Source organism: Typopeltis vanoorti, chromosome 5, assembly GCF_054136105.1.
Source record: "Typopeltis vanoorti isolate ZY-2024b chromosome 5, IOZ_Tvanoo_1.0, whole genome shotgun sequence".
Classification (NCBI taxonomy): Eukaryota; Metazoa; Arthropoda; class Arachnida; order Uropygi; family Thelyphonidae; genus Typopeltis; species Typopeltis vanoorti.
In genome coordinates this window covers 39207784-39222382 of record NC_143553.1, presented here as the reverse complement: position 1 = coordinate 39222382, position 14599 = coordinate 39207784, and the positions used below count along the sequence as shown (strand labels likewise).

The window sequence follows — 14599 nt, the reverse complement described above, 5'->3', positions numbered from 1 at the left end:
GAGAGGGTTTTCAGCGGCAAGTGTCCAAAATAGTGAGTGGTCCATGCAATGTTCCCTATGAGAATAGATTGAGGATTTGTGGGTTAGTTGTCAGGCAAAAAAAGAGGGAATATGATAGAAACATTCAAGTTACTTGAAGAGTTTTATAGGATTGATGCATAGGAAATATTTTAACAATATTTCTTGACTAGAAGGGCAGAACAAAAGTCCATCCCTGGAAATTGACTAAGCGTGTGATTAACAAGCATGAGGACTAGATTTTTTTGCTTGGAGAGTGCTAAATGAGTGGGACAGGTTGCCAGGGAGTATGATAGATATTGTGTGGATAGTTTGGTTCTCCCACAATAAGTGGGAGAACCAAACTATGGAGACCATTTGAAACTATTCAGACTCCATGGAGACCTGTGCAATAATAATAAATATGAATGTGAACAGGAACTGGTGATCAGAAGTAGGAGTCCATATACTATATAATTAGACATAAAGTATGCTCATCAAACTTCTAATAAAAATGGCTTTATACCTATTTTCTTTATAAATATGAACTGAAAGTAATGTAACTATTTCAAAAGTGAAACAGCAAGTGCATTTTGTATAATTTAAATTAAAAAAAAAAAAATAGAAAATAAATAGATAACTGGTATTTTATTCTCAAGGAACTTTCCAGAGAACTCCAGCAAACTAAAAAAAAGTTGGATGGCCTTGAGTCAAGCCAGTGTGGTGTCACAGAATCTGTGAGTTTAAGTTCTAGAGCCAACTCTACTGGATCACTGGATACCATGACCAATATTCAATATGCTAATCGTGGTAGTCCTTCTCCGGTGCCACAAATGCCACCACCTGTTGCCTTCAGTGGAGGCAAAACTTCAGTTAGTACACAGTGCAAGGTAAATTGCTTCCTTTATAGATACATATTTTATGACTGATTGATCTGTTTATAAAATCCTGGATATTTGCCATATTTATTATTAGCATAATAATAAGCCTCATATCACATGAAACTATTGAAGTAATTACATATATTCAAATATGTATTTGCTACACATGGTGCTAAAGCTCAAATCCATTTACAGCTGTTAGCCTGTTAGGTAAAGTTTGCTTTCATTGACTTACTCATATTTCATCTTATTTTGCCATAAATGTCAACCTGATAATCTGTATATTTCTGGGTCTTTAACACAGGGAAGGATCCATGTTTATCCAGAATTGCATTTAGATGGTTTACTTTCATAGAATACTCTAATGTATTCTATTTAATCTATTATGATTTGTATATCCATTGCCATTTTATGGGTAATCAGTTGGTCATCATCATCATTTTCACTACCTGGCTCTTTTTTTAAATAATTATTCTTTAAAATTATTTAAATAATTTTAAAGAATAATTTGATGTCCATTGGGATAGGCTTCTAAATAGACTGATTTTTTTCCTCTTTCATCACTTTAGATTTTAACATATTTAAAGTCATCTCACTCTGTAGCAAACCTGACAGAAGAACATATGAATTATAACTTGGCATATAGGAATGTAAGACAATAAATAACATAAAAGGGTTTAATTTATATATATATATATATTTTTTTTTTTTTTTTTTTTTTTTTTTTTGTTGTTGTTGTTGTTCTATATATAATTTTTATATAAAATATATGTAATTTTTGTTCCAGTATCAAGTGCATCTTCAGTATGACTTCCAAATTAAACATGAACAGAAACTGATATATTCAACAATAATAAATTTAGTTTAATCCTTTATCCAAGTGTGAGCAAACAAAGTTTGCGCCTGAAAATATCTTCAGGACTGGGGTAAGGTAGTACAACACCGGACAACTCGTAGCAAAGGTGGACCAAGCTAACATCACTCCTATCTCAGTATCTCCCATAATGCAAAACACATCTCCTTGCGGATATGTATGATGTTATGCATTAAGAGAAGGGCCATACCCAGACTAGTTTCGACCTTTATTGAGGTCTCTTCAGTGGGAGTCAGGCCCAATAGTGGAGATACCAGGCAGAAGCAATGGAGAGGTCATCTTTACCTATAGGAGTTGCCAAACGGTGTGCCACCTTTTATTAAATTACTCTGGATTTCGAGAAAGATGTTGAAAGTTTATTTTTTACTTGGTTAGACTATAATAAATTTAGTTTAATCCTTTATCCAAGTGTGAGCAAATGCATAACATTATACATATCTGCAAGGAGATGTGTTTTGCATCTCCACTTTGGCAACTCCTATAGGTAAAGATGACCTTGCCATTGCTTCTGCCTGGTATCTTCACTTCTGGGCCTGGCTCCCACTGAAGAGACCTCAATAAAGGTTGAAACTAGTCTGGGTAGTGGCCCTTCCCTTAATGCATAATATTATACATATCTGCAAGGAGATGTTTTGCATTATGGGAGTACTGAGATAGGAGTGATGTTAGCTTGATCCACCTTTGCTACGAGTTGCCCAGTGTTGTACTACCTTACACCAGTCCTGAAGATATTTTCAGGCACAAACTTTGTTTGCTCACACTTGGATAAAGGATGAAACTAAATTTATTATAGGCTAACCAAGCGAAAAATAAACTTTCGATATATTCAACAATGGCATGTGTGAACTGCACATACATGTTGTAGAGTGGTTCCAGCAAAAATAACTTTAACAAAAATTAATAATAAATTAAAAGAAAAAAATATCTACATAATTTAAGTTAATTCTGGAATTTGTAAAGAAGAAATATTTCCTATAAGAGGGATAATTTAAGTCCATCTTTTAGATTTGGCTGATGTAACACAGTCTCACAACAAATTATAGAAATAAATAGCAAATTATTTACTATGACAAACTATTCCTAATGGTCCTTGAGAGTTATAATATTATCTCCATATTAAATTTTTGGCTTTATATTGTTATATAAAAAGTCATTTGGCTTGTTTTATATATTTAAAAAATATTTCTTCCTTGAATCTTCTAATAGAGCTAAAGAAGATTAATCTGCATATTTGTTTATACTCCATTAATTGCTAATCCTTTTTCATTCTTTTTTTTTGTCTTGTTTTGTTTTGTTTTGACTGTGGATTACTTTCATCCTTTTATTTGATATGTTTGCTGCATTGTTTTTTTTTTTTTATGATATTGTAAGTGATGTGCCTTTATTTCTAATCAGTTGATAAAATATCAACACTTTCCCATTGTCAAGAAGGATAAAAATAAATGTTAGTTTAAAATTTATCTAACAGGAAGCTAGGCATAACTAACTACTTTTCTTGGCTGCATGTAATCTACTGGGTTGAACTAAGCTATCTCTGCTGTTGAGAGCCTTCATGCCTTCAATTCTCACACAAATATCAGTCGGTGGACATGAGCCAGCATGTGTGCTGCATAATCTACGAGTCTTATGACTCCATGGAGGTCCTGAATAATAATAATAATCTCCTGCTCACCATTAAAAATGCACGTTACTCTCTTCATATATAGCTATTCAACATGTGCTTTGATAGCAATGCTGCTAATGGGCAATAGATGCACAGTACATAGCCTCTCCGTGTCAGTTCAACCCCCCACCTTCCCATGGTGTGGCTTGTTTCCACAACAGTGGCTCTGCAAAACTAGGAAGTGTTCCCAATATAAAGCAATGCTTTCCCAGTTGGAGGAAATGCAAACTAGACCACTAGGTGATAGACGACCTTCCATATGTCATGCTTGGTTTCCAGGACAGGGATTCCGGTTTCTATTTTTCCCTCCTCTCTTCTCAGTACAGTGACACTCTTGAAGGCCATTCCATAAATACTTAGAGACCCATAACCTCCTCCATTTTGAGGGTACATTAGTTAAAACAGTGGTGCCTCAGGCCAGCCACCAGTTAGTGCATGGGCCTGAACCTGTCAGTAATGAGTCAGAAGGTTTCTTCTCTCACTGTACAACCCCACTCTGTTATTACTAACTATTATAATAACGGAATTAACTCACGTAAATTATTCTTTATTCGTAGAATTTTCACCTGAGTATCACGGGCATTATCAGTACAGGTACAAGGCTAATTAAGCAATAACTGTTATATTCACAAAGTGCCACCTAAGCAGCTAAGGTTAAATTTTCTAAATTTATTTAATTATTGTTATTATTATTTATTTATTTATTTTATTTATTTATTTTTAATAATTTAAATTTAATTATTTAGTTATTTAATTATTAAATAATAATTATTTAATTATTCAATTATAATGAAAACGGGAGAAAAGGATATCCATGAAGTATGGAGTAATTACTTTGAAAATTTGCTAAATGAAACAAGCAGTGATGACAGCACAGTGATAAAAAAAAAAAAAAATATGCTGACCAGGCATGCAGTCAAGAATACATATCCATACTTGAAGTAGAAAAAGCCGTCAAAGGCTTGGAATGTGGAAAGGCAGCAGGAGTAGATGATATTCAACCAGAAATTCTGAAGTATGGTGGTATAAGAGTCTTACAGTGGCTGCACTGCATAGTTCAGAAAGCCTGGACAAAGGGACGAATTCCCGATGATTGGAGTAGAGCTCTAATAGTACCCATATATAAAAAGGGAAATAAAACTGAATGTGAGAATTACAGAGGTATTTCCCTACTGAGTGTTCCTGGCAAGATCTATGCAAGTATACTTGAGAAACGGTTGAGAAGAATTATGGAAGGAAAGCTTGGTGAAGAACAAGCTGGATTCAGGCCAAATAGAGGCTGTCAGGATCAGATCTTCACTTTACGACAAATAGTCGAGAAAGCATGGGAATATAACAAAGATCTTTATTTAAGTTGTGTCGATTTGGAAAAGGCATATGACAAGGTTCCAAGAGAAGCTATTCAATACACTATAGTTATATGGTGTCAATGGAGCATTATATCAAGCAATACTTAGTCTTTATTTGAGTTGTAAGTCAGCAGTTAGAATTGAAGGAAGTACAGGAAGATGGTTTAATGTTAAATCTGGTGTGAGACAAGGATGTACATTATCCCCTCTGTTATTCATTATCTATATGGATCACATTATGAAGGAAAGTGGTATTAAACATGATATCAAAATTGGAGATGTTAATGTCAGCTCTTTGCTGACATTAACATCTGCATGCGGATGATGTTATACTTCTAAATAAATCTGCTACAAATCTGCAAGATTCTCTGACTAAATTGTACTGATGATGCCTGTGATACTCGGGTGAAAATTCTATGAATAAAGAATAATTTACGTGAGTTAATTCCGTTATTATAATAGTTAGTAATATGTCTACTCACGGTATTTCCTTACTGAAACACTCTGTTATTCCATCTAACCGTGAACAAGCTAATGATGAACTTTATAAACAATGACAATGCAACCAATCACTACATAGAAACCATGCCAGCATTTCCATATTAAAAACTCACTTTCACATCCACTTCATTAACATCTGTGGCATTAACATAAATGACATTCACCATCATAGTCATCCAGACCAGATCTCCTACTCTTGACAGAAACTCAAATAGCATCTACATCCACTACTGTCCACCTCCAATATCCAAATTATACACTTCACAATTCCTTTTGTTACAAGAGTGACACCTGTACTTTTGTGAGATCAGACATTGCATGCTAGAGAGTGGCTAATCCCCGTCTTTTGACTTCCTCTGGCTCAAGGTTTCCTTGACCCATCTAGTAATATTAATCTGCTACATTTACCATACTCCGATAACAACCCAGACCTCTTCTCTTCTCTCCACAAAACTTGACCGTCTGCAATCCGACCATCCAAATAGTGAGGTCATCTCACTAGGTGACCTCAACATCTATAATTCCAACTGGCTCCCCTTTTCAACACCACAAACCAAGCTGGACAAGAGATTACCTCCCTCTGGATCTCTTTTTAACCAATTTTCCAATTATATAACCATAGAGATTACCTCCCTCAAAGGAATAGCTGGTTCAGCTGAATATTCTTTTAGCATCTGTGCTGATATCTCATCTACTCTTTGCAACTCAGGCCACAATCTTGTACAAGTCTCCTCTTTCACGGAACACTCTTCCTCAAGCCACTGCCAACTTCACATCCTTTGGCACCACAAAGTTGCTAAAGGATGTGAAGGGATGACCTCCATAATTTCTCTTTTTCATGGTCTGACTACTGCTTCAGCTCATTTGACCCTAACACCTGCTCCCAACAAGTCACAGAAATTATCCTCACCAGCATGAAAGCCTTCATCCCCCATTCTACCCAGAATCCTCTTTTACTTTCTAAGCCCTGATTCAACAGAAAGTGTAGCATAGTAGTTGAAGAAAAAAAAATTCAGCTTACCACAGGTGGCTTGCATCAAGAACTCCAGCTTCATAGTGTTCCTATAAAAACACACAAGAAATGTAAAACAGTCATCAGCAGATCTAAATCTGATTTCATAAAGGCCAACAGTAGAAAACTTGCCTCCTATCCAAATGGAAGTCGTGCCTTCCGATCCCTTGCTACAGCCATTGGATGCAAGTTCTACACTTGCACCTCTCTGTCTCTCTCTTTCTCATCCTTAAGGAACCACTGTTACTTCACCCAAAGATAAAGCAGACCGCCTAGCATTGATCGTTTCCTTAAACTCCTGCATTAATGACTAATGGAAATCACCTTCTACCATATTAGAATCTGAGCAGTGGGTGCCTCCTGTAGTTTTTTCAACAAGAAGACATCTGAAAATTACTGAATAACTTGGATACTATAAAATCTTCTGGTGCTGATGGCATCTTTCCATTTGTTCTCAAACATTGTGCTCCAGAGCTAATACTCATCCTGTATCTTTTCTACAGTCTATTATACATAGCTGATATTTATTCCCACATGTGAAAGCAATCACATATCCAGCCTATTCCAAAAAAGGAGATAGCAGTCTTTTGTCAGACTACCAGCTAACTGCCATCACCTCAATCCTCTCCAAAATCATAGAGAAAGTCATTAGTAGACAGTTTCTTTACTACCATGTGTTACAATTAATCAGTGGCCACCAGTATGGATTCTGCCATTCATAATTAGTATCTCAGAAGTACTTGTTAAGGTATTGAATAAGCTGATTAACAACAGAATTCAGCTGTAGTGAGTAGCAGTGGTGATATTAACAAGAAACCTTTTTTTTTAATTAGATTCTTTCTCCTTGTCTACTTGCTCACACATTGCACTGCTACTGTTGTGTTATGAGTCCTGTAACCTTTCATGTGTGGGTGGTCAATATAAAGAAAAAGAAAGAGGGATTTCTACAATAAATTGACAGTTAAATTGGATAAGGAAAAGGGCTATGCCTTATTATTGATAGTCTTTGCAAATACATTCAATAAAATCTTTTGCAGACTTCTTTTACATTAAGTTGGAAGCATTTGGGGATCGGCAGACATCAGATAGTAGTATATGTTAGAGTTAATGAAATAGTTGACATATGACTAGTGTTGTTCCGGGGCTGTGCGTGGGCTATTTCTTCTGTTCTTTTTATACACAAATAAGAGGAATATCCAGTTAGTTGCCAATAATATTAAATTGGGTAGGAAATTGGTAATAAAGTATAGAGATTCTGCAGGATGATTTGAAAAGACCAACAGTTTGACAAAGGATAATGATTTCCAATTTAATGCATTGAAGCAAAGTGTAAGGTTATGCACTTTAGGCTGTAATGATTGTAAAGTGCATTAAACTGTTGTCATTGCACTGCAGGAATTTGATGAGGCTAGAGATTTGGGAATGATGGTGGAAAGGAAGTTGAAAATAGCTCAGAGGATCACTTTGATATTAAGAAACTCACTGACAAGCAGGAATAAAGAAGTTATTCTCACTGTTTTGTTTTTAATGCAGCCACATCTTGACCATTGTTTATTGATTTGGTGCACTGGGTTTCTTGTGGATGTAGAAGTATTGGAGAAGATTCAGATTGATTGGTTGGTTGATTTGGATTTACAGCCAAAGCAACTCGAACTGTGAGGCCAGTGTATTATGCGAGTTAATTGTGTGTGTTCTAATGGCTAGTTTGCTTGTTTTGTGGGATGAAAAACCCGAGTTTCCTGGTAAAAAAATGCTGCCACCTCTATAGAAGACTGGCCAACTTACCTTCAGTTGAAAAGCCTTGATAAAGATTCCTTACATTCCAGGCAGGATTGAAACCTAGGTCTTCCCAACCAAAGGGCATCATCAAAACCAGCTCAGCTACAGAGGCAGAGGATTCAGAGTCAAGTGACAAATAGTGAGTTTTTTTACGGGGAAAGTAGTGTATGAGTGAAATATATTGCCAGAGACATTTTTGATTGCTCCATTGATCAGTGAGTTGAAGCAGCAGTATTATTAAGCATTATGGTTATTTTGAGCTTCCAACAATGAGCCTCTAGATTCCATGAAAATGTCTGTGTAATAATAAATTATACTATATTCATCATCCACTGAATTATTTATTTAACTTCAAAACTAAGAAAAATAAAAACTACTCACTGTCATCAGTGGTATGCTAATGGCAGACAAACTCTGAATTGCCTGAGTTCTACTGTATTATGTATAATACAGTAGTACTTTTATCATGACTGCTTGTTTGGCATAAAATTTGCAATAATTTTCTAATATTTATGTAATCTTACATAAATTGCAACAAAACAAACCTCCCACTCCACCTATCTAAACCTGATGTTATAAAAATCAAGTTATTACCTTTATAATAATGCATAAAAATTGAGTAACTTAAAAGAATAGTAGTAGTGATATATATAGGGTATTTCAAATTAAAGTACCCCTATTCAGAGCAATATGTAGACAGAACCAGTAGACAAAATACCCTCAAACACTGTGGTACCGTAACCAGAGCATAGGGAAGAGATTTCAACAAAAAAAAAAAAAAAGCCGACAGGGGGGAAATAAGGTGCTGTGAGTAAGAAAAGGTAGTGAATTTTGTCTACACATGGGCCATAAGGCAGCCAAAGTTGCAAATGGGAGATGGCAATGTCCAAGAAACATTTGTGTTGCTATTTCTGACATATGGAGGCAGACAAGGACCATCCTATAGAGCGATGAAGTGCATTTTCATGCACTTCATCGTTCTATGGAACAGTAAACACTCGAAACTGCCACATCTGGTTTACAGGAAAAACCCATGCATTTCAACAAATTAGCTTACATTTCATAAAGATCAGAGTATGGCCAGGATTTACAGCAAGTTTGTTATTGCACCATTTTTTCTTCAAAGAAATCCACCAAACCAGACCTGTACACTGTCATGGCTCAGAGATGTTGAGCGGTTTTGTCATCTGGATCTCCTTGGGATAAGTTATATCCCAAGGAGATCCAGATAATCAATTGAGGTGACATTCAGTTTGACCTTTGTGCAGAACCAAAAGTCTACAGTGGAATGCAACTGATATGTCAAAAGGTTTGCGCGTGATGTGCAATTTTGATTTTCAAATCTGCCAGGTGAAGAACTTTGCCCTGATACACCATGCTTTTGAGGTAACAAACCCAAAGCCAAAAGTCACATGGGTTAAGGTCAAGTGAATGCAGTGACCATTTCATAGAAAATGAGATTACTGTCCTCTTTGAAATATTGACACAATAATAATCGTTGAACTCCATGTCCTATGTGGGGAGGTGCTCCATCTTGCATCAACACTGTTGTCTTCAGGCACCCTATTTACTGCAGTTGTGTTCAACAGTTATTGTGTCAACATTTCAAAGAGGACAGTAATCTCATTTTCTATGAAATGGTCACTGCATTCACTGGACCTTAACCCATGTGACTTTGGGTTTGTTGGTGTATCAGGGCAAAGTTCTTCACCTGGCAGATTTGAAAATCAAAATTGCACATCACGTGCAAACCTTCTGACAGATCAGTTGCGTTCCACTGTAGACAATGTTGTATGATGTGGTATCAGCTTTTTGTTCTGCACAACACTGAATGTCACCTCAATTGCTCATCTAGATCTCCTTGACAGCTCTTTGCAGCATGTCAGATCTATGTGATATGTTTTCAGTATCACATTATGTTATGAAATGAGTGAAATAAACATCAAATAACCTTGTCGTTGACTCTGATTCGCAATCACATACTATCCAATTCACATTAATGTAATTTCAAAGTCTCTTTCCCATGATCTTGTTAGGTTTTCCACTAAGTATGAGGATATTTTGTCTACTACTTCTCTCTCTCTCTCTGCAGATTGCTCTGAGTAGGGGTACTTTAATTTGAAACACCCTTTATTAGCAGCCAGAACTCAATTTTATTTTTATTTTTTTGTTAGTTTTTGATATTATCTCTCTCTTTCCTTTTAGCACCCATGCCAGATATCTCCACCCATATCATCTGCAGGACTAAATGATGAAGTTGACAAACAGATGTTAATAGAAAGAATTGTCAGACTGCAGAAAATTTTGGCTAGAAGAAATGAAAAGATTGAATTTCTTGAAGAACACATCAGCCATTTACTAATGGAGATGAAAAAAAAGTCAAAGTGGGTTTTTAATATGGTTTGTGATTTTTTATTTTTTTTATTAAATGTTATAAAATAAATATTAACTTTCTACTTTTTATATAAGTTATATCCCAATAGACAACAACAATAGTACTTCATGCTTCGAATAAGAAACAAAAGAGGGCCAATTGAAATGGTTATCTTATACTGTGAGTGTGCACTTATTTGTGTACTTTTGGATATAATTGAAGGCCAGGTTGGCTGAGTGAAACCACTTCTACTTTTCATTCCATAGTTCATCTATTTGAATCCCACTGCAGGAATGGATAAATCTCAACTTGTACATTGTGAGATTAACACTGCTTCTTAGTGGCCAGAATTGGTTTAGCAAGAAGTTTGTGTATATACAGTCCGGAATAGGATTTCTGGATTATTCCTTAATCAACCCACAGTGCTAATATATGATAGGTTTATAACTTCACTCTCCCGCACATGAGAAGTTGTGCATTGTACAGCAAATTGATGCTGTGTGTAGGCAAGGGCTAAGAAAGAGATGAATCTGGTCTTCTTAGAGCTGGAGGTCATTGTCTTTGGGAAATACTTCATGGAGAAGGCTGTTTCAAAGAATGGTTTAAATGAAAGATGAATGGGAGTAGCATATTCAGTAGGTTAGCAGTTGAACTGTAATGATATTATTTCATCATCATCGGCTTAACAACCCTTTGAGAGCTCTAGCCTTCCTTGGAAGCTTCTGCTACTCTTCTCTATCTTTTGCCTTAGTCATCCAATTACATTCCCCAGTAGTTTTGGCGTCATCTCACATTATCCTCCCATTTAGTTCTTGGTCTTCCTCTAGATCTATTACCTCCTGGGTTAGAGAGAAAGACATTCTTTACTAGTCTTAGGTCTTCCATTCTTATTAAATGTCCAGTCCATTGCAGGCGACCAATTTTTATGAATAATAACATCTGGTTCCCTAAACAAATCATGAAGTTCATTATTATACCTTATTCTTCATTCATTATTCACTTTAACCGGTCCATATATAGTTTGTAGTATTTTCCTTTTGAAAATACTTAATCTTCTTATATCCTGTTTGTTCATGCTCCATATTTCCAATATATACATTAATACAGGTAAGTCCATGATAACATCTATTTACTACAGATATTATTTTTCTAATCTCAAGGCTTGTATCTTTATCATAACTAATCATGGAACCTAAATATATAAAGTTTTTTCCCACATGTTCAAATTTATAATGTCCAATTGTTATATAATCTAAGAAATTCATGTTATTATTATTGGGACTTGAAACGATGTATTTAGTCTTTTTTTTCATTAATCTTTAGGCCCATTCTTTTTGTTGAGTTTTCAGAGGAGATGAATGCTTCTACAAAAGCCTTCTGTGTTCTAGCAATAATATCAATGTCATCCGTGTATGCCAAGACCTGGACTGATTTATAATAAATTATATTTGTTCTATGTATTCCAGAGTCCCTTAAAGTCCTCTCTAATGCTGTGTTAAACAACAGGCAAGCTCCTTGCATTAGACCATTTGTTGTTCCAAATTCTTCTGACAAATCAGATCGAATTTTAATATGACATATAGTGGATTTCATTGTTATCTAGACTAATTGAATTAGGTTAGTTGGGATGCTCAATTCCATCATTGTCAAAAATAACTGTTGCCTATCAACAGTGTCATGTGCAGATTTTCAAGTCTATAAATAAGTGATGAGTAGTTATATTGTATTCACGTGGTTTTTTTTTTTTTTTTTTTTCAATATTTGTTGTAGCGCGTGAATATTTGCTCTGTTGTTGACCTGTTTGGTCGAAATCCACATTGATAGCTTCCTATTTCTTTTTCAGCATATTTGAACAGTCTATTATATAAGATATTAGAGAAGACTTTATATATTGGACCTGTGACACTGGTAGACCAGTCTTTTGGGAGAATTTGTTTGAGCCATTCTCTTCCTCCTTGTTTCGATAGTTCTGCTTGCAGATTATTGGATCTGGGAGCTTTACCATTCTTTAATTTAGACACTGCTACTTGTACTCCCTCCAAGGTAGGCGGTTGTTCCTTATACCAGCATTTCTCAACCTTTCTAAGCCCAAGGACCAGTAAAATGCTTAAAACAATTCTACGGACCATTAAGTTGTGTAATTTTATAAAAAACCTATGTGGGAATTACTAACATTTGGGAAAAACTGTGGCATTTATAACATAATAAATCTAAAAGCATGTTTTGAAATACACATGGAAACATAATTAATTAAACTGGAAGTAAACGATTAAAAGTATATCATCATTGAACAAGTTTTTCATTTTTATTAAACAAATAAATAATATGATATAATTATGTTACTACTTACTTTTAATGAGATGGTTGAGCATCTTGCCATTGCAGAGTTGCTGGATATTCGGCTCAGTATTGGTCAACTTCAGTCGAAGATCGGCACACATACTAAGACGATTTCTGTATTTTGTTTTTATTCGAAGGAGAGATGAAAATCCTTTCTCACAAAGATAGGTTGTAGAAAACTGCATGACGAATTTCAATGCTTCTTCACATAATTCGGAAAATTCACTTCTTACTGAAGGCGAGATCCAGAATCGAGTCAAACCAAGATCACGAAATTGCATTTTAAGCCCACTGCCACTTGAAAGCTCAATTAACTGTTCTTTTTTTTTTCAATAATGAAAGGTCATTCTCGTGCCTGTAAGTTTGAAATCGATCCCAAACCCACAGAAATTTCCTACGAAAGTTATTCGGAAGATATGTTTCAAAATTCTGAAACAGAATTTTGAGGTGGTCACAAACCCTTTGAAACTCAGAATCAACAAAAGTATCATTTTCCACTAAAAAGGATTCCAATGTTGAAAAAAGGTGCAAATTGTCTGTCTTTACATAATTAAGTCATAACACGTTTTTTCTCGAATGCCTTTATTTTGTCGCGGGTATCAAGAGCAGTTAAAGAATTTCTCTGAAGGGAGAGATTTAGGTCATTTAATTTCAAAAAAAATGTCTGAAAGATAGGATAGTATTGATAACCATGCTTTGTCAACAAGCAATGATGCAAAATCAGAATTACTTTCATTTACAAACAATAAAACTTCATGCATGAATTGAAATAACCTTGTTAGTACTTTGCCCCTGGAATGCCAGTGAATTTCAGAATGAAGCAAAAGTGGTATATATTCACTGCCCATTTCATCGAAGAGTACTGAAAATAACCTGTTATTTAACGGTCGAGTCTTAATAAAATTAACTAGCTTTACAACTGTGCTGCATTTACTGCAGCACAGTTTTAAATTCTGATGGCATTCCTTTGGAGGCCAACTCTTCTCTATGTATGAAACAATGTACCCAATTCATATCTGGAGCTACTTCCTTGACCTTAGAAACAACCCCAATATGCCTGCCTGTTAGGGTGCGAGCTACATATCAGAACAGAAGCTCATATGTTTTTCCCACTGGATCCCTTTTGTGCATTATGTAATTATTGAGAGTGTGAAATATTTCTTCTCCGGTTGTTCGGGATGACACAGATCTACAAAACAGAATATTGTCATGAATGTTATCGTGCGCATATCTTACGTAGCATATTAACTACGCATCATTTGTAACATCAGTAGTCTTGTCTATTTTTAACGCATAATAAGGGCTCTTCTTAACTTTTTCAATTAACTGAGATTCTATGTCACCTGTCATATCATTAATTCTGCAACTTTCAGTTGCAGAATTAATGTCATTTGAAAGAGAATGAAAAACAGTCGTTTGAAAGAGGAATCAAATCAACATCTTTTAGTTACTTGCTGTCAAAAACAGTTTTTACTACATCGTTTATAGCTAAAAGTAGTAAATTTTCCCCGATAGAATGATGTTTCCCTGTTTTCACTATGTACAAACTTAAGAGATAGAATGCTTCCTTTGTCTTGCTATTAATTGACCCCCATGGCCGAAATTATATCTTTCTCATGATTTAATGTCCTTAAGCGTCACTGAAAAAAATTCAATTGGCTTATTTTTCACATCAAAATGTTTATCGTTTCTAAACGTCATCAGATTTTCACAGGTTTCGTGCACTCGAAGTTTGACAAAACTTCACAGCACAAAACACATTGAGGTTTCTTTCACTTTCATCTCCACACCAAGTAAACCCGAGTTACAAATATGAACTATTATATTTC

The 14599-nt window shown here is 35.2% G+C and overlaps 1 protein-coding gene across 2 annotated transcripts in view; it reads left to right on the top strand.

Annotated features, from left to right (window-relative positions):
• Golgin104 (coiled-coil domain-containing protein 186) overlaps positions 1-14599 on the top strand; it is a 502507-nt gene that overhangs the window by 368083 nt on the left and 119825 nt on the right. The window contains exons 13-14 of one of the 2 annotated variants that reach the window (XM_090392368.1): positions 657-887; positions 10262-10440. In XM_090392368.1, the coding sequence (XP_090248494.1) occupies positions 657-887; positions 10262-10440 (410 nt within the window). Of the gene's footprint in view, positions 1-656; positions 888-10261; positions 10457-14599 lie in introns of both variants that reach the window. The other variant, XM_090392369.1, reaches the window with a different exon arrangement.